Raw genomic sequence first — 23871 nt, forward strand, 5'->3', positions numbered from 1 at the left:
GCACAGGACCCTCACTGCTCTCCTCCCACATAAAATGCCAGGGGCGTGGATGAATGTCGGCCTGCAGGCGAAGGTGGGTGCACAATAAACCACTACTGACGACAGAGGAAGGAAAAACCCTAATCACTTCTTACTTTTTGCTTTTGTTCATTTCTAAAATAACGCCGTGTCCAAGCGAAGGGAAGAATTAACAAGGCCGAGCGGCAGCCTCTGGCCCTGCGCCCACGCACTCTGCGACACTGTGCCTCACGCTAAGCGCCCACAGCACGCGCGGGCCGCGGAGGAGAAACGGCAGGACTTTGCTGCCCTTAATAACTCTGGGGATTTGAAGGACTGAACTATGGCGGCCAGACTTCCGCAGTGAAGAATGGCTCCTCCACATCTGATGGAAGTTAATCACTGCGGCATCCTCCTCCTTTTCAGCCACAAGGTGGCCTTCTGTGTGTAGAGGTCCAGCGCGTCTCACCCACTGAAATCCTAAACTCAAGAGTGACTGTAAGCATGAGAAACATGGGCGCTCGGGCTGGAGCATGAACATGCCCATCACCCGCCCGCTCGAGTCTTCATCTGCCTGAGCCTACTCTTCGCTTCCTCTGACCCCGCTGCCGGCCGCTCCGGAGTGGCTGACGGGTTCTTCTGAGATCAGACGACCGCCTCCAGGCAGCTCAGAGTCAGAGATACGTGACCCTTACGCATTGTCTACGTTTTTAAAAATGTACAAGTGCCCCCCCAGGCCCCGGGAAGGCTTCCAGTCATGTACCGCCAGGGCGACTGTCCCCACCGGCCTAGACTTCACCCCCCGCAGTTCAGAACCTTCCCATTACGAAGCTGTTGGTAATGTCTGGGTCCCCAGAGGAAAAGTGGAGGGATGGAGAGAAATAAAAGCAACAAAAGGACAGACAACAGGTCCTTTCTCCCACTGAGGACAATCAACTTCCAAGCTCTCAGGGAACGCCATGAAGGAAGCAGCGGAGTGGCCTAAATCTCGGCCAAGACCAGGTATTTAGAAACATCAGTATTTTTTATTGCACGTCAGCGTGTCAGACGAGCACAGCGTATGGCTTAGGCTACAGGCGGGCTGAGAATATCAGCTCAACTCTGCCTCCCGCACCAGCACACAGGGGTTTCATAGGGATGGAACCAGCCAACACATCTCAGTAAGCCCTTATCTTCCCTGAGGGCGATATTCCCAAGGCCACTGAACTAGGGTTAGTCTCCTCAGCTCTGTTACTCTGTTTCTGGCCTGTTGCAGGCTGATGACAGGTGTTTTCAATGCTACGTTCTTGTCCAAGATAAGAGTTAATTACTTTGCATGAGCAGAGAAACTTTACAGCAAGCATGTCAAACTCACAGCCCACAGGCCGCATGCCGGCCGCGAGTCTGACATACTTGCCTGACAGAGCCAACACGGATGAGCAGATGCGTGGACAAAGCAGAGAAAAGGCAGCTGAAAGTTTAATGGAAAGTAGTAAAGCAACTGTCAAGGGACTGTCCCGACAACGTTGAAGAAGAGCGAGAGAAGTTAAGAAGGGACATTAAAAAACTTTTTAGCTGCCACTTACCCTCAGTTCCTCCTTTGTACTGAAACTGTCAAGAAGCTGTTGATAATGCCTGTCTGTCATTTGTCGTAACAGGGACAGGAGACAAGCAACAAACTCCCCCTAATTAAAACACAGACAGACAAGCGTGTTTTTCAATGAGACACAGATACATCAGCGACTTGCTTTAAACTACTCTAAGATAGAACATTTTTTAAAAAAACCACTCTGGCCCAAACTCCCTCTATGAAGTCTTCTTACTCTAAATTCACCATCATGTCACAGTCAAAGTCTCTCCCCGGAGAATCATTTCCTTGTTGTACATGAATGTCTAAATTCAGAGTGGAATTCCTCACTGGGGTGAAGGCTTCTCACTAGGGAGTAACTGCACACACGCAAGGAGGCGTGGCAATGAGGCCCCTAACCGTTTACTCAGCAGTTACTACGCCTTCATTCATTACGCCATCAATGCCATGAGGCAGGCAGTATAATACGTATTTAAAGAAAAAAGATGGCCCGGCCGGCGTGGCTCAGTGGTTGAGCATCAACCTATGAACCAGGAGGTCACCGTTCAATTCCCAGTCAGGGCGCAGGCCCGGGTTGTGGGCTCGGTCCCCAGTATGGGGCGTGCAGAAGGCAGCTGATCAATGATTCTCTCTCATCATGGATGTTCCTATCTCTATCTCCCTCTCACTTCCTCTCTGAAATCAATAAAAACATATTTTTTAAAAATTAAGAAGGATGGTACATTTTGTTCTTCCACCAACTGTTCTTTGAACTTTAAAAAGCTCTCTCCGGCTGGAGAAAACAACACCCTAGTAACAGGTTCCCTTTCCAATATCTAACCGCGCGGGAGGCAGCTTTCACACAGTAACACGCGTGGCCATCAGTCCACACCCTCCATCCCAGGCCTCGGGACCCTCGCGGTTACAAATGCTGCTTCCTAGGCATGTGATTCTGCCCGGCCCGTGGGCACGCGGGGACCGACTGAGCACAGGCCCGTCTGCCACACTCTGCTGGGCTTGTCTGAAGTTCTCATGCTCGACACCCCAGGGCAGAGCCCGGATTCCCGCAGCACCCACCCTCCCAGCGACCGCGGCTTTGGCCCACACCCGCCCGGCCCCGCGGCCGCTGGCTGGGGACTCACGGTGACGTCCTGGAAGTGGAGCCGCGTGGCGGCGCCGGAGGCCTGCGGGCGGCTGGTGATCTCCAGGATGGTCCGCAGCAGGATGTCCAGCAGGCTGGCCACGATCACGTCGATCTCCTCCAGCACCGACTTCTCCTGCAGAGAGAAAGGCCGCGTGCTCAGGGCGTTCTGCTCATGGCGCCCCGCTCTCTCGGGGAAAGGGGAAGAGCGTTTCCAAGTAGAGAAGGAGGCGCCGGAGAGCTCGGAGCTGTGCGGCCCTGGACGTCCCCGGGGTCAGCCCCAGGAGCGACCTTCTTACAGAAAACCAGGGCGGAGGCAGCGAGGAGCTGACGCCCAGCACACACGCCGGCTGTGCAGCGGGTGCCGGGACCCACATACAAAGGGGGGTGAGGCCCTGGGACGGACACAGGAGGGATTCAGCCGGGCCGCTGACAGCGTGTGGCCTTGAGCGCGTCAGCTTGCCCGTCTGCGCCTGAGCCCGCCCCCTCCCCCCACCCCGGAAAGTCCTCTGGCTTCTGAAAGCCCACCGTATGTTTCTATCTCAGGTGGTGCGCACACCCCTCTTCTCAGCGCCCGAATCGCACGGGCCATTCCCCAGAGCTGGGTGTGAAGTGCGAATGACTCTCTGTGAACGTGGCTGTCATCGGGAGTCCCGCCTGCTGATGTAAGCACAGGCACTCAGACTTGGAAACGCCATCCGCTGCCGCCGCGACCTCAGGCCAGTGACCAGGTGGCACTGCCCTCCTGAAGCGAGTTCACGCTCCCCACGCCTCCAGTTCTGGGCGGCCAGGCCTCCACGCTGCCCGCGGGGAGTGATCTGGACGCTCCACCCGCCCGAGACGAGGCTCTGCCAAGTGCCCCCCCAAGAGAACACGTGGAAAGAGCGAGCCTGAAAGAGCCCTGGGTGGGGTTTCCAGGAGGAACTTTCTTACACGCGTGAGAAAACCACCACGGTTTCCTCCAGGAGCAGAGACGCCCCCCCCCCCCCCAGTGCCGTGTGGCCGAGTCCCATCGCTGACGCAGCGCCCAGGGGAACGGGAGCCCCCCACGGGCAGCCGCCACAGGTTCCCGCGTGAGCGAGCTCGCGGCACTCGCCCAGCAGCCGCAGTGTGGCCCGCCAGCTCACCAGGCTCCGCAGAGCGGGCTCCTGGACCCGGTAGAGGGCGTCTTAAGGCCAAACGAACGCCTTCCCTGTCACTGCGGGGACCTAGTCCCAAGTCACCCACGGGCCTGGGCCCGGAGGCTGCCCAGGACCCATCGCCCCGCCCAGCCAGGTCTTCTCCGCATTCAGACACAGCTTCCCTCGTCCCTCCCCTGGAGCCCGTCACCGGCCAGCCGACCCTTCAGGCGGCCACCACGGAGGGCCAGAAGCGGGAGACCGGCAGAGCTGTCAGTGGGGGCAGAGCCGCGGAGGGCTCACCCTCGCCGTCACGAGACAGACGAGCAGGATGCTTAATCGCAGCTGCAGGCGGAGCTGGAGCAGGACCCTCCGTGTGGCTGTCACATCAGGGCCCGAGCCGCGGCGTGAATGCCCGAGCTGTCCCACTGACAAGCAAGCGTGGGCTTTCCCCATCTGCACTGAACTCCCAATGCGCAGGCCTCGCACTGAGTCAGGAACTGACAGAATCCCCTCAGTGACAGCAGGTTAGGATTCTGGGAGGACGGGGAACGGCTGTGGGGCAAGATACCCGGGGTTCCGGGGCTTTCCTCGGCTCCCACAGTGTCCACAGGCCATGGCCAAGCATCACCATCCCGTCCCAGACAGGCCCCGCAGACTTCCCTCGCGCGGCCCTTCACCTCCCACAGAGCCCTCCTCATAGCGAGATGAAGGACAGTCCGGCCGGCGTGGCTCAGTGGTTGAGCGTTAACCTATGAACTAGGAGGTCATGGCTCGATTCCCAGTCAGGGTACGTGCCTGGGATGCGGGCTCCATCCCCTGTAGGGGGTGTGCAGGAGGCAGCCAATCAATGTTTCTCTCTCATCACAGATGTTTCTATCTCGCTCTCCCACTCCCTTCCTCCCTGAAATCAATAAAAATATGTTGAAAGAAATAAAAAGACACGTGGGAGGTGAGGAGTCTCATCTTCCTATGGGGACACAGTTCTTTCTTAAGATACAAGCTTCAGAAACCCAGGTTATTGGGGGCTACAGCCACCCTGCAAGATGAAAAAAAATTCCTCCAGCGGAAAAACACGAAGTCCAACCCAGCTGCAGATGGAAGGGAGGGCGTCGGGGGTGACTCCACGGGGGTCTTTGAAGACAGTTAAGGCTTTAGGTCCGGGAGCCGTGAGGACGGGTGTCTACTCACCGAGCTGTTCTTCTTGCTGAGGCAGAACACGTTGCTGAGGATGTGCGCGCACGCCACCAGGTCCTTCTGCTGCCGCAGGTGCATGTGCAGGTGATGCAGGACCACGGGCAGCAGGATGCACCTGGAATCTGCAGGGAGGAGCCGTTAGCGTCCCTGCACAGTCCCTTCCTCCCACTTCATCAGCAGCAGGAATGGGATGATGATACCTTGTTAGCACAGGTAGCTAAGAAGGTACCAGTCCCCACACGGTCCATGTTCAAAGCCAGTAGCTCCTTTTCCCAACCCGCGATTCCTGCACGCAAAAGGGTTTCACTCTTTTACTGAAATAGGGTTTTTAGCCTGAGCTGGTCTGGCTCAGTGGACAGAGCGTCAGCCTGTGAACTGAAGGGTCCCGGGTTCAAGTCCAGTCAAGCGCACATGCCCAGGTTGCGAGCTCGATCCCCAACAGGGGGCGTGCAGGAGGCAGCAGATCCATGATTCTCATCATTGATGTTTCTATCTCTCTCTCTCCTCTCTTCCTCTCTGAAATCAATAAAAATACGTTTTTCAAAAAGAAATGTTTTTTTAAAAATTGCTTGTTTTACCTCCAAATATCAAAATGGCATGCTTCTCGGGCCATTTCCTGATTTTCCACTGAGATGGGTCACCCACTGGCTTCCTAGAGGGCGGGCACGATGTGGTTTATTTCACTCGCCTCTCGGCTCCCAGCCCCACTGAAGACTCAGGGCACATAGAGAAATGAACATTTGGGGTTTGCGGCCATTCTGATGTCCGGCCCTCCGTGCGTGGTTGGAGTCGTTTGGTTTTGGTTTAGTCGATCTCTTTTTGAAAGCTTTTGGGAAATTATTCCTGGTAATTCAAAATTTCATGATTATTCCTTGTCTTTTGGTCTCTTCAATCCATGAACTCATATCCCTCCGCCTGGGGAACTTGCCATGAATTACGGCTACGATGATTTCCTTCCCTTTCATTTTTTTCTGTCCTGTGTCTGGAACTTTGCCTATATTCACGTCATGAATCTCTTTCTCTCTTTAAATTTACCTTTATTGTTGAAAGTATTACAGATGTCCTTTTCCCCATTGAACCTCCACCCCCACCCCAGGCCTTCACCACACTATTGTCTCTGTCCATGGGTTATGCATATGAGTTCTCTGGTTCATCTCTTCCCGCCTCTCCCCCCTTCCCTCTGAGATTCCTTAGTCTGTTCATGCTCCTATGTCTCGGGATCTGTTTTGTTCATCAGTTTATTTTGTTCATTAGATTCCACGTACAAGTGAGATCCTGTGGTACTTGTCTTCCTCTGACTGGCTTATTTTGCTTAGCACAATGCTCTCCAGGTCTCTCCATGCTGTCTCCAAGGGTAAGAGATGCCTCTTTTAGAAAATCTTAAACTATCTTCTACTTTTTCTGACTTTTTTTTAATCTTATTTTTTGTCCAACTTTCTGGGCTATTTCCTTACTTTACCCCCCAAGCCTTCGATTAAGTTTCCCTGTTTATGCTCTGATATATTTCTGCTCCAAGGGCCCCTCCTTCCTTCCCAGGCCAGTGTCCCAGGCCTGCAAGCTGGGCAGGCACACAGGCCCTGGGCTCCGAGGGGCCCACCTGCTCTAGGCCGTCGCTGCACCAGGAAATTCAGAGTAATTTTCAGACCAGACGCTTGCATTTCCCTGACATGGCCGCTCACGTTTGCTTCTTGGGGTGACCTCTCCCGATACCGCCCATCCTGGTTTCACGCCTGCACGGTTTGTCTCTTGGGAAATCAGACTCTTTTCTTGATGTTTTGTTTTATTTTCTCACTGAAGTCTCTTTTTCTTTCAAGTTCTTCTTTGTCCGTTTCTTCCCTTTGGCCTCTGATTTTCACAGGACCTGGCGACCTTCCATGGTCACCCCTCTCACCAGCGAGCACCCAGCTTGTGGGCGGGCGAGGCTTTGCTGCGGGGCACGAAGGGGGGAGCCCCACTTCAGAAGCTCTTCTCTCGGCTGGTCAGTCTCCTGTGGAGGAACCTGCCAGTCCCCTCCTGGGCAGCACGAGCCCACACCTGTCAGTGACCGGTCAGGCCGGGCCCGGCCATGGCTGCTGGGTCTCTGTCTAACGGTGAGGCCTGTCTGTCGGGGGGAGCCCCATCCCCCACTGAGCAGCATCTGATTCTCTGCTCCAGGCCCATCTCATTCACTTCATCCAGGGGGTAAGCTCCTTGGGCACAACTCAGAGGAATCACTCTTGGTTTATAAACACCCATGCGTCCTACATTTGCATAAATTATAATTCCACTTGACTTGTTCATAACAAATGGATAACCTAAGGACCTCTATGCTGATCAAAGGAATTAAACTTGTTAGAAACCTACAAGGAAAATTCCAGGCCCTCGTGGCTTCTATGAATCCTATGAAGCATTTTATAGAAGAAACCGTAACAGGTCTGTGTGAATTCTCCCAGAAAACCAAGCAAACAGGGACCACAACGGACTCACTGAAGGAGGCAGGCATCGCCGAGGACCACATCGGCCAACGACATTACGAGATTTAAAAAACCACAGATGGGTACCTCCCTCAACACAGAGGCAAACCTCCGTGTAAAATGTCACCAACACCCATGCGGGGGATACATATCTCACTATGATTAAACGAGTCTGTCCTGCGGATTTAAGGCCGAACCCCCCATCGGTGCAATTCACAACACTAACAGCGGATGCAGAGAAACCAGGCAAGATCAGCCCGGCTCGTGATAAAAACGGCCGAGAAGCGAAGGACGGAAGGTCCTTCTGTCAGGTGAACAGTGAAGGGCGTCAGTGAAGTGCCCGCCTCCAGCGAACACAACGCTGCACAACAGAGCTGTCTCCTTAAGGCCACAGACAAGGTGAGGGCGGCCACGTCCGCCTGTTGGTGCAGCGCTGGCCTGGTCCCCAGCCGGGTAGCGAGGTGTCTCACGGGAAAAGGCGTATGTGACTCTCTTCCTAACACACATCAGAGGGCGCAAACCAAGGACTCAGGGCGGGAGGGAGCCTTCCTCAGCGCCTGCACAAACACACCGGCCTCACGGGACAAGGACGCGCACCTAAACCCACCCAGGGACCAGTCCCTCACCAGCAGGGCTTCCCTTCCTTCCAGAAACAGGACTGAGTAGCCATACGCGTGTGCCTGGCTCCTCAACAGGCTTATCCCGCCACCCAGGCGCAGGGCCGTGGAGAAGGAGGCTGGCGTCTGCCATCTGAACGGCTTCGCTGCCCCGCGGCCACGGAGGCGAGGCGGGCGTGGGAGCTGCCCTGCGCGCTCTGCCCTGCGGGACGCCCACCTGGGTTGGTGTAGAGCTGGCTCTCCACGGTCTGGCCGATGCACTGCAGCTTCACCGCCTGCAGCGTCTCGTCCACGTGCAGGAGGGTGGGCAGGCTGCCCAGCGTGTCCTGCACCAGGTTGGCCACTTCCCGGACGTCGAAGAGCTTCAGCAGCTCCGAGTACACGGCGGGGAAGGAGCTCAGGAACACGGCCTTCAAGAGAGAAACGCAGGTCAACCCCCGGCACGCTCTCAGCAGCGAGCTGTGAGACACCAGGGAGGCCCGGCCCCGCGGCTCAGGGGTTGATGGAGCGTCAACCTGTGAACCAGGAGGTCACAGTTCAAGTCCCAGTCAGGGCACAGGCCCGAGTTGCGGGCTCGATCCCCAGTGTGGGGGGTGCAGGAGGCAGCTGATTAATGATTCTCTCTCATCACTGATGCTTCTATCTCCCTCGCCCTCTCCTTTCCTCTCTGAAATTAATAAAAAGTATTTATTTGTTTGATTGATTAATCCTCACCCAAGGGTATTTTTCCATCGATTTTTAGAGAGAGCGGAGAGAAAGGGAAGGACAGAGAGAAACATCGATGTGAGAGAAACACATCGATTGGTTGCCTCCTGCACGCGCCCTGACCAGGGCCCGGGTGGAGGAGCAGCCTGCAACGGAGATAGCTGCCCTTGACCAGAATCGAACCCCGGACCCTTTGGTCTGCAGGCCGACGCTCTACCCACTGAGCCACACTGGCCAGGGCAATAAAAAATAAATGTAAAAAGAAAAGCAACGCACCTGGGACTGAGAGAGCGGCCCGGCCCCTTTGCTCTCCTGCGAGAGGAAGAAGCGCACGGACAGGAGCAGCTCGCGGATGCAGCAGCGGAACTCCTCCTCGTGCTGCCCGCCCGTGGCCAGCGAGAAGAGCCGGCGCGACTGCACGATGTACTTGAAGATGTACTCCTGGGCCTGCAGCACAACGGCGACACCGTGACCCTCAGTGAGCGCAAGGCACTGACTGACACCCAGGGACAGGCAGGGAGCCGGGACAGCCTTCAAATCCCCGATTTAAACGCAAAGGACCGGGAGGCTGCTGCGCAGCATGTGTATGTGGGAGAAGAGTCCCTTTTCTCTGAGGCCGAATGAGGGAAGACGTCTAGATCACCTAACATTTCCCTGCGTGGCTGCCAGAGGGAGGGAGCAGGGGGGCCGGGGAGAGGGGAAGGGAGGAGAAGTATAAGCTGGCAGGGACAGAACGGTCACAGGGAGGTGAAGCACAGGAGGACAGGCGTTAATACTGTCATAGCTACATGATACTGTCATACGGTGTCAGGTGGTCCTAGACTCATGGGGGGCCTCACCCCTCTGTAAGTTACACACATGTCTATCCACCATACTGTGCACCTGACACTAGAATAATACTGAATGTCCACTATCATTGAACAATTTTTTTTTTAATTTTAAATACATCAATATAAAAATTCTATGTCATTCTTCAGAGGCAAAAACAAAATGTTTTAATCCTCAGAGATTTTTAAATTAACAAAAGAAGTCTGTTTTCGGAAGGAATTTTGCTTTGCTAGTGTGTACTCTCGCCACTTAGTATCTTCCCTTCAAGCAGACCCAGTGATCCACGTGTCCTAATATTAAGGGCCTACTTGTCCACCTTCCTCCACTGACATGGCATAGGGGGTACCCTACAGCGGGCGTCGGGAGACGGCCGGGTAGTTCCCGGACCATCCCGTTAGGAAGCTGTGTTCTCTTTGGACATGTGTGCAAGTGAGGTCTCAGCATCTCCACGTGCCCCTGAGCACGCAGCCCCGGGAGGTGGACAGTGTTAAACTAGGAGACCAGGTAAAACCTCAGTTTCCCTTCCATGGTCCCTGCTAAGAACCCATTCTCTCTGCAAATGTAAGGAGAATCGCTCCCAGATGGTGATAAAAGCCAGAGCCGGAACGGCCAAGCGTGACCACCCACCTGCGGTCCTCACACAAACCCCCTCCCGCCAGCCCAGACCCCAGGGGTTCAGGCGCCCAGAGGAGGAAGGTGCATCCTGAGCGGGTGCAGTGGGCGAGCCTGGCAGGTCCCTTCCAGTGTCCCCAGCTCTGCAGCGGCCGGGGTGCGAGTCAGCTCCTTGGGGTGCAGTGAGCGCCACCCCCACCCCTGTCTGCTCAGAGGGGCCTGTTCCCCGAGGCCTCGCCATGCCCGGCGCCCCGAGAGGCCTCGTCTGGGGTTACCTTCAGCACCTCCTGGATGTGCTCCTGCCGCTCCGCCTCCGTGATCCGGTCCACGTACCACTTGAGCACCTTGATGAGGTCCCTAAAGTGCGGGGGAAACGGGCGGGAGGGCCTGCTTAGAAAAGCGCCCACCACACGGTGGCAAAGCGACGCCGGGAGGAAGGGCTCACCTGTACGCCAGGGCCCCGGCGAAGTGGCTCTCGATGTACGTGTCCATCACCGGCTTGAAGTGATGGAATTTGCTGTCTTGCAGCAAATTTATGATGTGAACCTAAGAAGAAAACGGGGCTTTAGGAAACCACAGGCAAGCACAGGCCGTTACGTGATTTTTAAGCGAACCCTCACGCTCTCCAGTGTCCATTTCCGGAACGGCCTTGGGCGAGTCCAGAGGGACAGGCGACACTTAAGATGTGATGAAAGGGAATGCAAACTCACCAGAGAATCAAACACTTTCGACCCATACTTTTGGGAATTTTCATCTAAAATCCCGAACAAGGTGTCCAGGGTGTCTTGCAGAAACTGTTAGGGAGAGAAGGAAATCCCCCCATCAAATGGGGGCTGTCCTTCCCCTCCGGCCAGCCGCATCCTGAGGGCTCCCAGAGGGGCAGGGACCAGCGACCAGCCCCACCCCGAGGGCTCCCAGAGGGGCAGGGACCAGCGACCAGCCCCACCCTGAGGGCCCTGTGAGGGACCAGCGTCCGCCCCCCCAACCCCGAGGGCCCCACGAGGGACAGGGACCACGTGTACCTTGACGATCTCGGAGCCGTCGATCTCTTTTAACTTGGAGAGGCAGCCTGGGATCTTGTCGGGGTGGGTTCTCCACTTCAGAAGGTCAAGCATGTCGCCTTCGAACAGAACGGAAATTCATGCCTCACCCGAGAGCACGCGTCCGAGGCTGTGGCTGTCTGTCTGCGCCCCGCCGGGCTGAGAACCCCAGGCAGCCAGCCCTGCCAGGCTCGGCCCCGCTGTGTTCCCAGTACCCACCACCCCCAGGGCGGGAGATGGCCCCCCAACATGCTCCAGGTTTGGTCAATGCTTGATAGTCCACACAGCGCTCTGCCCAGGCGGCCTTATTTAGGGAACATCACCACCCACTAAGGGATAAAGTCTGGGCAACATGGCATCTCTGAACCCGGGGCTGACAGCCTTCCGTCAGGGTCCCCCAGAATAGCGGATGCCGCTGACTGTAAAAAGCACATCTCCAGAGAGACTCTGGAAGGGGAGAGACCGGAACGAAGACAAGCCTGAGAGAACCGTGTCCCGGGTCCTGCGCATAGAAACCGGCCGTGGCCGGAGGAACCGAGGTGTTCAAGCCTGTGCCCGACACCCACAGGGAGGCATCATCTCCCGCCACCACCGCCCTGCGCCTCCGAGACCGGCAGCTCTGAGCCCGCGCAGGCACAGCGTTTCACCAGGCGCGAGGCCTCCCTGCCGGGGACTCTCCTCAACACCAGGCCCCGGCTCATTCACGCGGACCTCGGGGTGCGCGCCAGACGCGTCATGTGGCGACAAGGAAGAACCCAGGCGTGTCTGACTCCCCGCATCACAGACGTGGCTTTCAGGACGTTTGTCCAGATCACCTTGCTTCATTACTCATCGCTTCCTAAACACCCTGCACAGACAGGAACCTACACCCCAAAGCCGTCCCCACTAGTTAAACACCAACCGGCTTCACGCCACAGCCTGCAACTGCGTATCTATGGAGCCATAAACCAGGAGAGGAAGGTGGTGGTGTTTTTTCTCTCATTTTATTCCCTCTTTTTTTCAAAATATATTTTTATTGATTTCAGAGAGGAAGGGAGAGATATAGAAACATGAGAGAGACTCACTGATTGGCTGCCTCACACAGGTACCCTGACCGGGAATAGAACCGGGACCTCCTGCTTCATAGGTCAGTGCTCAACCACTGAGCACACTGGTCCGGCTTATTCTCATTTTTTAAGCAGGTGGTTTTGAGGGTTGATTGGAAAGCTGTGTACGTGGGCTCCAATCCTGGGTCTTTATGAGGCCCTCACGTGACATGCATTGTACAGACCCGGGTCAGGACGGTCCCATTTTCCTGGGCATCCCCCACCCCCCCCACCCCCCGCCCCAGAGGGGTCGCTCTCCTCCAGGGTCTGAACTGCCAGCTGGTGACCGACGAGGCCCACCAAACCCCAGCCCTGCACCCCGAGAGGGTGGGACGCTACCGTTCTGGGTGAGTTTCGTGGAACAGAGGAACGACGTGATCCAAAAAGACTCCTTTGTGGTCTTGGTGGCGAGGCTGCTAGTCCCCAGGAGCAGGCCCTTGGAGAAGGGGAGCTTGAGGTAGCGGGTAGGGTCCTGAAGGTTGGTGTTTTCTTCGCACTGTTCAAAAACAGAAAGAAAGGGCCGGGGGGCGGGGGGGGGGGCCTCATGAGAATTACAGTTTCCGGCTCTCGTGTTTATGACCCGGGAGACAGTCCAAACAGAATCATGAGTAGATTCTGGCTTTGAAGTGGAATGCAGCAGAGGTGTGTAAGAGGAACGAGGCTCGGGTTCGGACCGGGACGGGCTGGGGTGGAACCCCAGCTCTGACACTACCCACACGGAGGGCTGCCCCGCGTTCCTTACCCCGTGGGACTTCCCTGCCCGTCTCTAAGCCCCTGGTGTGGTCGTGAGGAGCAGAACAGAGGGAGCCGTGCACTGCGCCTGGCTGGTGGGCAGCACAGAATTTTGGAAAAAACGCTCAAGTTCTTCCAACAGCTCAGCTGAGGCAGCTTTGAAACAACTCCTTCCTTTGAGAACGGGCGACCGGAGGGGACGGTATTCAGGGGAACCTGACAGTCCCATCCCTGGGGGGATCTCTCCCTCCCAGAAAGGTAACAAAGGTAAGAAGTACTGCAGATCTGAAAACAGACAGCTTCACATTCCTGATGTAACTCTCCCTTCAGACAAGGATGGTCATTCCGTGCTAAAACCAGCGGGAACGGGACAGAGGAAATGGACGCCCGCGATGCCCACGGAGCAGCCCACAATCCTCCTGCGAGGGCCGAGGGCCCTGGGCGTGGGGGACGGGCCGTCATCACACCAGTGCGGGCGTGCCGAGGGCGACACCCCCTCTACAGCGCGGCCCACAGACGCTGCCCATCTGTCTCACAGCCTGTCCGTCCTCGGAGGCTTTTGGCTCCTAACTCACCAGGCGGCACTGGGATTCTTTTTTACTTGTTTTTATTGATGTCAGAGAGGAAGGGAGAGGGAAAGGGAGATAGAAAATCTATGAGAGAATCACTGATCGGCTGCCTCCTGCCTGCCCCCTACTGGGGCTCGAGCCTGCAACCCAGGCATGTGCCTGACCGGGAATCGCACCAGTGACCTCTTGGTGCAACCACTGAGCCACACCAGCTGGGTTGAGCTAGCTAATCTTAAAGAACATAGAAACGACACTGCATAGAGTTGACTGACGTTTTTGTCACCCCAGGAAAACCCAGTTACGCCCCTAAGCCGGATGGTGGTTCCACGTGGACCCCCGGCATCTTGGGGGACACGGGACCTGCCACCGCCAGCCCCTGCTCGTGTTACCTTGTGCACGATGAGCTCGTGCGTGCCGTCTGGGAGCGTCCTGCCGTCCTCCTGCATCAGGGGGATGAAAGAGAAGCCGAACAGCTTCTTCTCGCCCTTCTCCTTGGCTGTGGGGAGAAACAAAGATGGTGACGACTTACTGGCTCACGTAAGCACCTGCCGACACAAGGCTCAGAGACACAGGCCGCGGAGAAGCCGCTGACCAAGTCATCCAGCCCGCACTCGGCAGCGCCCTTTGCATCAACGGAGCTCTGTCGGCAGCGGCCCCTCCACCCCCATCCCTGCCCCTTCGGCAGCAATTTCCACTCCCTGACTAATCTGCTTCATGGGCTCATTACTATCTGAAATGACGGGTATTCTTCTTTCATTTGTGTATCGTCCCTTTCTTATCACATCCCACCCCCCACTTGGGGATGTAAGCTCCACGCAGGGCAGGTTCCTTCTCTGTTTTGCTTTATTCTAAGCTTGGTGTCTCCAAGAGTGAGTGCCAAGACCACAGGAGGTTCTCAAGAAGCACGTGGGAGCCAGCTGCCCCTGGGCACGAGGCTCAGAGAACGAGGCCCACGGAGCACGAGGCCCACGGAGCACGAGGCCCACGGAGCACGAGACCCACGAAGCACGAGACTCACAAAGAACATGAGGCCCACGGAGCACGAGGCCCACAGAGCACCCCGCTCCCCAAGGGCAAGTCGGTGACATCCCGTTGGCGGTTCGAAGGGGCCACGGTGGGAGGATCTACCCCACAGCCACCATTAAACGCCGCACTCCGGCGCCCTCACCCCAACTCCACACGACACCCCGCACGGCTGCGCGGCCAGGGCCACTCACTGGAGCAATGCCGGAACTCGAAGCGGATGTGTGCGCCCCGGAACGTGTCCACGGGGATGGGCAGCTTCAGCAGCTCGGCCCAGCGCGGGCTGTTGTTGTGGTACAGCACGAAGGAGTGGTACTCGCCGGCCGGGGGCTCCCCGGAGCCGAAGGAGATGAAGTCCTGACGGAGAAAAGGGGCGATGAAGGCAGCGCCCTGGAGATTGCTGTGAAAGCAGCCGGCGATGGCTTCGGGGATCTGCCTGCTCCCCACACATACGCGGGTCACGGGGCTGGCTCCGCGGCGCCCGCTTCACTCCGAGGCTGGTCTCCCAGGGCCCCGTGCACGGTGGGTCTCGGGGACGGGTGCGAGGCGGGCAATGGCACGGCCCGGGTGAAGGTCGAGGCCACGGCAGAGAGCTTGCCCTCTGCGGTGAAGGCCTGCTGTGCCCCCCGGGCAGCTCACACAGAACACCCTTCCCCAGAGAACCCGGGGCCGTCTCCCCAGCTCCTCACACCCGTCTCCACGCCTCCCTTTGGTCAAAATGAAAACACACAGGGTGAAAGGTGTGACTTTGTTTGCTTTTACCAACGGCCAACTGAAAGTATTTGTCTCCAAAACCATGACAGATGAAAGGGAAACATATGAAATGGCTTTAAAATACTGTATTTACAGAATAACGGCTAGGAGGAGATTGCAGACACGGTTAATTAAACAATTAAACTGTAAAAGCCCGTTAGCTTTCCGACGTTGCTTTCTGAGCGGCATTTTAATGATTTAAAACATCCCCGGGGATAGAGAAGAAAGGGAAGACTGAAAATCCTGCAAGTCAGAAATTAACTGATCTCGCTCCGGATGAGCCCAAGGCGATGGCAGGGGACTGTCTCACCCAGAACCACCCCCTTACCTTCAGGGTCTGGCCGCCGCTGTCCACGATGAACATCGTCACCTCCACGTTCCTGGCCACGCTCTTGCCTCCTTTCTCAAACTCCCCCCTCTCTACGGTGATGTACAAGTCGTTCCTCATCTCACCTGGGGAGGGGGTGGGGGGGATTAAAGCCGTTTTACATCTGCTCGGGAGGGCAATGAAGGACTCTGCGGGGAAAGCTCCGTTCATCAAGCGCAGGGCTCCACACACATTTCCTATTTATTCTTTTAGGGAAGGGCGCCCACCCTCCCTGCCGGTCTCCACGCCCGTCAGGCCGCCTCTGCAGGCCGCATTCGCAACAATGAGCGTGTGCATCCAGGACGCGCCCCTGGGGTTGAGGTGTAAGGCACTGTCCGATGTCCCCATATCCCAGTATTTCCCTCCTGGCATCTATGAGGTGCGACGACAGAATGACAGCCCCGCGGGGCGGCTCCAAGACGCCAGTCTGACACTCGGGCGCTGGCACGCAGCGCAGAAGCAACACCCAAAGGGGAGAGAATGGCAGGCCCGCCAGGACAGTTACAGGGCACGTCTTTTCCAGAATTCCTGGACACGGTGACCTCACAGCCGCCAGGAGACTTGGCTTGGGAGAGACGGGAGCGAGCCTGACTCCACAGCAAGTTCCTGTCCATCATGAAAGCCAGACCCAAGCGCCGGAGCAGGCACGTCCCAGACAGTGACTCAGGCCACGGAGCGTCTGCCACGTGGCCTCACATTTTCCACGCTCACCGATCCTCCCAGAGACCCGCAGCCAGCGGCCTTCTCTGCGGACATGTGGTTTTTAGATCAGATCTCCCATCCTGTTGCTTCCCGGCGGGATGACACTTTTCCTTTTTTGTTAAAGAGGAACTACCAGGTATTCACAGCTCAGAAGGAAAAAGTAGCGGAATCGCCCGCCACCAAGGTCCCCGTTCTGTACACAGCGTTTTTCGACCACGTGCACGGGATGCGGGGCTGGGCCCTGCGCAGGGTCAGGTCGGGAGACTCCGGCTGCTCTCCTGGCCTCGGGGGGTGATTCCCCCGGGAGGCTGCGCACTGTGCCTGGGCCTCTCAGAGCAACTTCCCCTCACGCTGTCACACGTGGGTTTCGACTGTGACTGAGACGACCTGCTTTCTACAAACCCCGTGGGCCCCTGCAGCCTCTTCATCCGCTCTTTCTACCCTTTTCTTGGTGGTGGAGGGGGCTGTGGAGCTTGAGAAAATACTACCGCTTGGCATTTGCTTTAAGAATGTGAATCTCGCCTGGCTGGTTTGGCCCAGTGGGTAGAGCTTCAGCCAGTGGACTAAAGGGTCCCAGGTTTCATTTCGGTCAAGGGCACGTGCCCGGGTTTCGGGCTCGATCCCCAGTAGGGGGCGTGGAGGAAGCAGCCAATCAATGATTCTCTCTCATCATTGATGTTTCTATCTCTCTCTCCCTCTCCCTTCCTCTCTGAAATCAATAAAAATATATTTTATAAAAAAAAAGAGTGTGAATCCTTTTCCCCCTCATTTTTAAAATAATTTAAGTGTAGCCAGTATACAATATTATATGGGTTACATTAGTTTCAAGTGCACAATATAGCGATTTGACATTTTTGAAAGCTTACAATGTGACCACCCCACTAAAAAGAGCACGAACCCCCTTCTCCCCATCTCCTCCACTGAGGAACACTTTTGGAGTGTGTTTTGGCTGCACACACACACACACACACACACACACACGTATCTCTGGTGACAAAATCCTCCAAGAAAGGCTAAATGTTGCTCAATAACTTCCTATCTAAACCTACAGGGCTTCCTCTCAGCAACCTCACTGACACTTCCCACCCGAGGGGGACATTCTCTGGACACGACCTCAATGTTCCCTCAGATCGCAGTCAGATGACACACGGCCACGCCTCCCACGCCACCTGTCCTCCCATCATCAAAGTGTAGGTACTTTTAAAACAAGGTTGCTTCTTAGCACACACAGCAGGTCCCCGAGTCAGGTCATTTCGTTATAAGACTGATGAGATGCGGCAGAAACTGAACTCCTGTTTCTCTCCACTAGTTCGCCTGCGGGAAAACTGGCTTCATTATGCGTCCTTTTGCCTAAAGTCGCAGAACCTGCCGACGACAGTCAGTGAGGGCTTGCTGTGCCTCCTCTCTTCCTCAGCATCGCCACCTGAACGCTTCGAAATCTGAAAACTGTCTCTGGGATCAAACACAGACACAATCCGTCCACTTCATCACGTGGGCAGCTCGAGCCACTTACCCGGCATGATGATGTTGGAGAAGCCCAGCTTCCTGGTGATGGACACGCCGTGAGAAAACACCGACGGGTACTCCCTGCGGATCTGCTCGAGGTCTCCGTGCAGCAGCTGCAGGGACACGGCCAAGCCTGGAACAGACGAGGGCGCGGGGTCACAGGCCGGGGCCAGACACCCAAGTGCTCCCCAAGCCCAAACCAGGGCACCAGGGTTCACTGATTGGTTTTTATTTTTTTTTATTTTTTTAAAATATATTTTATTGATTTTTTACAGAGAGGAAGGGAGAGGGATAGAGAGTTAGAAACATTGATGAGAGAGAAACATCGACCAGCCGCCTCCTGCACACCCCCCACTGGGGATGTGCCCGCAACCAAGGTACGTGCCCCTGACCGGAATCGAACCTGGGACCCTTCAGTCCGCAGGCAGACGCTCTATCCACTGAGCCAAACCGGTCTGGCAATTGGTTTTTATTGATGTCAGAGAGGAAGGGAGAGGGAGAGGGAGAGGGAGATAGAAACATCAATGATGAGAATCATCCATCGACTGCCTCCTGCACACCTGCTACTGGGATCGAGCCTAAAACCAGGGCATGTGCCCTGACAGGAGATCAAACCCTGACCTCCTGGTTCATAGGTCAATGCTCAACCACCGAGACACACCGGCCGGGCAAGGTACCATTATTTTAAACTATTTAGACAAAAGGGTCACTATTTAGACAAAAGCACCATGATCCATAGGATGATTTCTAGGGCAGACTTTCCAGCCTGAATCCTGAGTGTTCCCACATGTAAGGAGGTTCATAGCGATGGAAAACCTGTAAACAAGACCCTGAGAAGGGAGGTCTGGCTCCTCGCCCCAGCTTCTCTCCCCAGCACCCGGAGGAAACACTCATTCCACGTGTCAGCCATCCCGCCCCATCACGGCTTAGGGCACCACCACGCCATTTACACACACAGACGTAAGAGTGGCGGCGATCGCGCTGAAATGAAGAGAGAAGCAGGATAGATTTACATACATCCGGACCAGGCTCTCCCTCTCGCCCTCCTTCTGCTGAAGGATTCAACAAATAACAGCAGAAGCAGGGTTTCCTGGTTTGTGTGCTTTTCAATAGAGCAGTTCAAACATCAAGGGCATTTGTTTTACAGGAAAGCATGAGGCTCAGAGAGGAGCCTTTCCCGGTCCAGATCCGACCTAGAGCAGGCCTGGCGACCTGAGGGGCGGAGCGGACAGGAGGCCACGCCCACACGTCACATCCCTGGCCTCCTGGGTGTGGACCTAAGAGCACCCTGTGTCTGAGTTGCTGCGGGAATTGAATGAGCACATCTGTCCATCTGTCCTCTGAAAGCCGCAGGGGCTGGACGATGGGAGGAAAATGGTCCAGATGATCTGCCGGCGACAGCAGGGTTCCCGTGGAAACCCAGAGGCGGGGGAACGAAGACTCACTCACGTGTTACCATCCCTCCGTCCCAGGAGTGGTTTCTCCCTGACGCACTCTCTCCCATGACCTCCCCACTCGTCACTGGTGTCTCTACTCTCCTCCACTTCTGTCCTTTCGCCTTCAGAATACTCACCCGCACCGTCCCCATCGCTAGCATCCCCGGGGGCTGGCATCTGGGGAAGGCAGACCAGTGTGCGCCCGACACTTTCATAGTGACAACCCCTCCCACAGGACATGCCCACGGCCTGGCGCTCTGAGCAATGTGTCCAGGCGGAGGGTCCGGTGGATTGGACAGCGGTCTGAGGTCCTGTGAGTTTCTGCAAGTGAAGGTCCCTTTCCCAGGACTTCTCATCATAGGCTCTGACCAGGACACTGGGAGCATGACGAGGTATATGTAAGGCAAGCAGAGAGAAGAACCAACTGATAATGAAAAAAGCAACCACCAACCGATCACGCTACTGGGGCAGGGGCTGGAGGAAAGAAACATGACAGGATTCGTATTCTGCTATTTTGGAGCCAAAATTTATGTAACCATCAGTGGGTTTTTTTCTTTAATGTAAGCAGAATACTTTACAGAGGATAAGGCAATGAGAGAAGAAACACATTTGGAGCCCATGTGAATGCTGAAGAAAATTGAAGATGGGAAACAGAGAAAACTATGTTCTAGGGAAAGACAGACATGGAAGCATGAACAGTGAAACACATCCATGTTCTAGCCAGCCAGAGCCATAGAGATGAGGGTGCAGGGGATAGAGAGACCCATGTGGGAGACAGACCCAGAGGAGCCAGCGGGGCACAGAGGAGCCAGGCACACGGGAGGCGAGGAGAAGGTGACAGGAGGATGCAGACACCACGGGGGGGGGGGGGGGGGGGGGAGCCATGGAGCCGAGCGGCCCTAAAATTTGACGACAAGGTGTGTTAGCTTCGCCCTGAAGGTTTGGGAAGATGTGTGTCATGATCTCATTTGTCCAGCCGAGTGACATGAGTGTGGAGGAGAGGAGAAGGCACTGCCCGTTGAAGTGACCCAGTTCCTCTGGAATAAGGAACTCACGGGGAGTCAGGGACTGGGAAGGCCAGCTGGACCGCGGGCTCATCCACACGTACCCGGCTCTTTCCAAATCCTCAACTCCGTTTCCGTTAAAGCGGACAAAACACGCACGACAATATCCAGGTGATGTATTCAGCCCTGTACACCTGAAACCTACATCATTCTACTAACCACTGTCACCCCAATAAACTCAGTGAAAATTAAGGAAAGCGCACAGACACATGGACTATCAGCAGAATGGGGCAGCGTGGAACAGGAGTGTTCAAATAAGGGGGAAATGTTACTGACTGAGGAGATCTGAAAGTTCAGGGAGGATTTTTGATAAACCGGGATTTCCAACAACATAAGCTGAAGAGTTAGGTGAAAACTCTAATTTCCCAAAACAGGTCCATCGGGTTTTACAATCCCCTTTTTTTCTGGCCCAGAATAAAGTTGCTAAGGGGGGAACGGTCCCCTTTACCAGAAGCACTCATTAAACTGAGCTTTTTAACAATCAGCCTCGATGTTTAGGACCCAACTGCCAGGGTAGGGTCTGAGCTCTAATTTTAATGAAAGGCCCGGTCACCAATTAGTCTAGAGTGTGTCACCAACAGCACAGTCTTCGGGACGAAGCTCGGCTCTGGAGGCAGCACAGGAGGGAAGGCGTGGAGGCTGTTACACCGCAGGGTCCAGAGCTGGTGGCTCTCATTCCACGGGCAGTGAGGCTAACTCGCTCTGTAAGGGGCGTCCTTTGAAATTCATGAGATTCTGCACTTTCACATAAAAAAAACGGCAAGCACAGCATGATTCATAAGTAGCTGGCAAAATTAATTTCCGACTAGATCAGCCATTCTGCCACCAATGAACCAAATGACACAGAGCTGGGAATAGCGACAGAAATGCAAAAAGTGGAAATCGGTCATAAATACACTGACCACGTGTTATGGTTAGGCGTGCAGTGCACAGAGCACATGACACAGCTCCCGGTGGCCATGTGGCCGTGCTGTCCGCATCTGCAGAGATGCCCGGCTGCGCCCAGGCCCGTCCCTGCCCGGGGTGGGGGTGGGTGGGAGAAGGGAGCCCCAGCCTCTCAGCCAGCTTTCCCAGGAATTCAGCCACGCAGCGCTGAGCGATGACAAAGGCTGGCGGGCTTCACCTGCTGGGGAGGCCGCACCCCTGATTGACAGCTGAGGGGAGAAGAGCTCCAGCTCTTGGCCACACCCACCTGGAGCAGAAGTCCCATCATGCTGAGCAGGGGCCGGTGGGAGGGGGAAGCGGACTGTGGCACAAGGGCCACCAACTCTCTCTGTTCTTATCAAGATTCAGTCGTAATTCTTGCCCGGCCGGCCTGGCTCGCTGGTTGAATGCTGCCCTATGAACCAGAAGGCCGTGGTTCGATTCCCGGTGAGGGCGCATGCCGGGGGTGCAGGCTCGGTCCCTGGCTGGGCTGCATACAGGAGGCAGCCAACTGATGTTCTTTTTTCACGTCTTTGTTTCTCTCCCTCTCCCTTCTTCTCTCTCTAAAAATCAATAAAGACTTTTTTATTACAAAATAAAGTGAATACACTAGAAACATATATGTTATTTGAGTCCAACTCCTGGCTGCGGGAAGCAGGGAGCTCGGGCTCAGGCGGGGGTTTCCATGGGAGGTCAGGACAGGGTCTCTGGTCCGGACGTCTGGTCGGGGTGTTGCTGAGGGAGATGCGCCGCTGGGAGGGGACTCCATGGAGCCACAGCCAGAAGCACTGGGCAGAGCCGAGTGCAGGCATGAGCCAGGCTCATGAAGAGACAGGAGGGGTTGGCCCAGGCGGCCAACGAGCAGTGTGGTCTGTACATGATGGGGTGAGCAGAGTACAGGGGAGTCACGCCTGACACCTGAGGGTGGAGAATGTGTGTATGTATGTGTGATATGCGTGTATGTGTGATTTGTACATACATGTGTATATACAACTCTTAAAGATAACAATTCAGTAACATTAAATGGCTATACAGAGAGAGAATATACATATATACACAAAAACTATTTAAAACCCTATATATTTATATATATGCAAAGGATGAATACATACATGTGTGTATATATATGTGTACACACACAAAAACACACAGAGAGAAGGATAAAACAAATATAGTACCATGTTCGCCGTTGAGAAATCAGAAATTCTTTGCACTATTCTTGCAACATTTCTGCAAGTCAAATTAACTAAAAACAAAGACTAAAAAAGCATAGTTTCATAATCAGAAAACCCCAAAGGTGAGCCAAAAGGTCACACGCTACACGTCTAGCCGATAGGTGGCGCCAACAAGTACCACTTCCAATGGTCAGAAAGCAGTTTCTAAAGGCATCAATGTTCCAGACTCCCGCACAGATACAGAATCACACAAGTCAGTCACATTGACTCAGATGATGACACTGGCATGTGAGGCGAGGTTGCCCAACCCCCCCCCAACCCTCCCCCACACACACACACAACAGTCCACGTCTCCCCAAAGCCTGCTCTCAGCTCAGCCAACTAAACACACCACAGCTCCGTGCAAGGAGTGAAAGTGCCCTCCTGGTCAGAGCCCATGCACCTCCCTCTGCCCTCCTGGGGGGGAGGGGGGAGGGGGGAGGGGGAGTTGCTGGCAGGATGGCCTCCACGCACATCCTCTCTCTAATGCAAAAGAAAGCTGGGCACGGACCGAACTCGCACACGTGGTCTCTCCCCGTAGCGAGCAAGGCATGCGAAGTGCAGGAAACAGGGTTGCATAACCACGGAGACAAGAGGGAGAGATTCCGAAGTTTCTCTCAGGACACCCTGAACCAGAGCCAGAGATTCTGACAGACTGATTTCCAGTCACAGGGCTGGCGCTGCCTCCCTCCGCATTCCTACAATTCCCCGCGCATGGCCATCCCAGGTGACGCTCACAACCACCATCTGCTCAGGAAGCCTAAACCAGGGTCACCCTCGCAGATATTTTTAGTTTCAAATTCTTACCAGAGTACTCCTGGATTTTTTAAAAATACATTTTAATTGATTTCAGAGAGGAAGAGAGAGATAGAAACATCAATGATGAGAATCATGGATCAGCTGCCTCCTGCATGCCCCCTACTGTGGATTGAGTCTGAAACCCGGGCATGTGCCCGACTGGGACTCGAACCATGACCTCCTGGTTCATAAGTCGACGCTCAACCACTGAGCCACACTGGCCAGGCAGTATTTTGGATTTCCCACAGGGCAGAGCTTAGGAAATTTGAAGTTACTCAACTTAACTAAATCTGATTGAAGAAATATACTAATTCAATGGTTTTTTATTTTGGTCTTTAAGAGTTAAGAGGGCCACTAGCAATTACCTCCCAGTTTCTAAACACAACGAAGACGGTGGTTAATGTACCTTTGCAACTTGAATCTCAGGTTTGGAGGGAGAAACCA

General features: G+C 55.2%; 1 protein-coding gene across 3 annotated transcripts in view; it reads right to left on the minus strand.

Moving 5' to 3' along the window:
• DOCK4 (dedicator of cytokinesis 4) overlaps positions 1-23871 on the minus strand; it is a 198923-nt gene that overhangs the window by 51128 nt on the left and 123924 nt on the right. For all 3 annotated transcript variants that reach the window (XM_059655872.1, XM_059655874.1, XM_059655871.1), the window contains exons 13-26: positions 17999-18124; positions 15745-15869; positions 14858-15020; positions 14030-14136; positions 12679-12835; positions 11237-11334; positions 10925-11008; positions 10660-10760; positions 10490-10571; positions 9051-9221; positions 8287-8479; positions 4994-5121; positions 2686-2820; positions 1563-1661 (exon numbers count right to left, since the gene is read on the minus strand). In XM_059655872.1, the coding sequence (XP_059511855.1) occupies positions 1563-1661; positions 2686-2820; positions 4994-5121; positions 8287-8479; positions 9051-9221; positions 10490-10571; positions 10660-10760; positions 10925-11008; positions 11237-11334; positions 12679-12835; positions 14030-14136; positions 14858-15020; positions 15745-15869; positions 17999-18124 (1769 nt within the window). The remainder of the gene's footprint in view (positions 1-1562; positions 1662-2685; positions 2821-4993; positions 5122-8286; positions 8480-9050; positions 9222-10489; positions 10572-10659; positions 10761-10924; positions 11009-11236; positions 11335-12678; positions 12836-14029; positions 14137-14857; positions 15021-15744; positions 15870-17998; positions 18125-23871) is intronic.

Source organism: Myotis daubentonii, chromosome 10 (assembly GCF_963259705.1).
Source record: "Myotis daubentonii chromosome 10, mMyoDau2.1, whole genome shotgun sequence".
Classification (NCBI taxonomy): Eukaryota; Metazoa; Chordata; class Mammalia; order Chiroptera; family Vespertilionidae; genus Myotis; species Myotis daubentonii.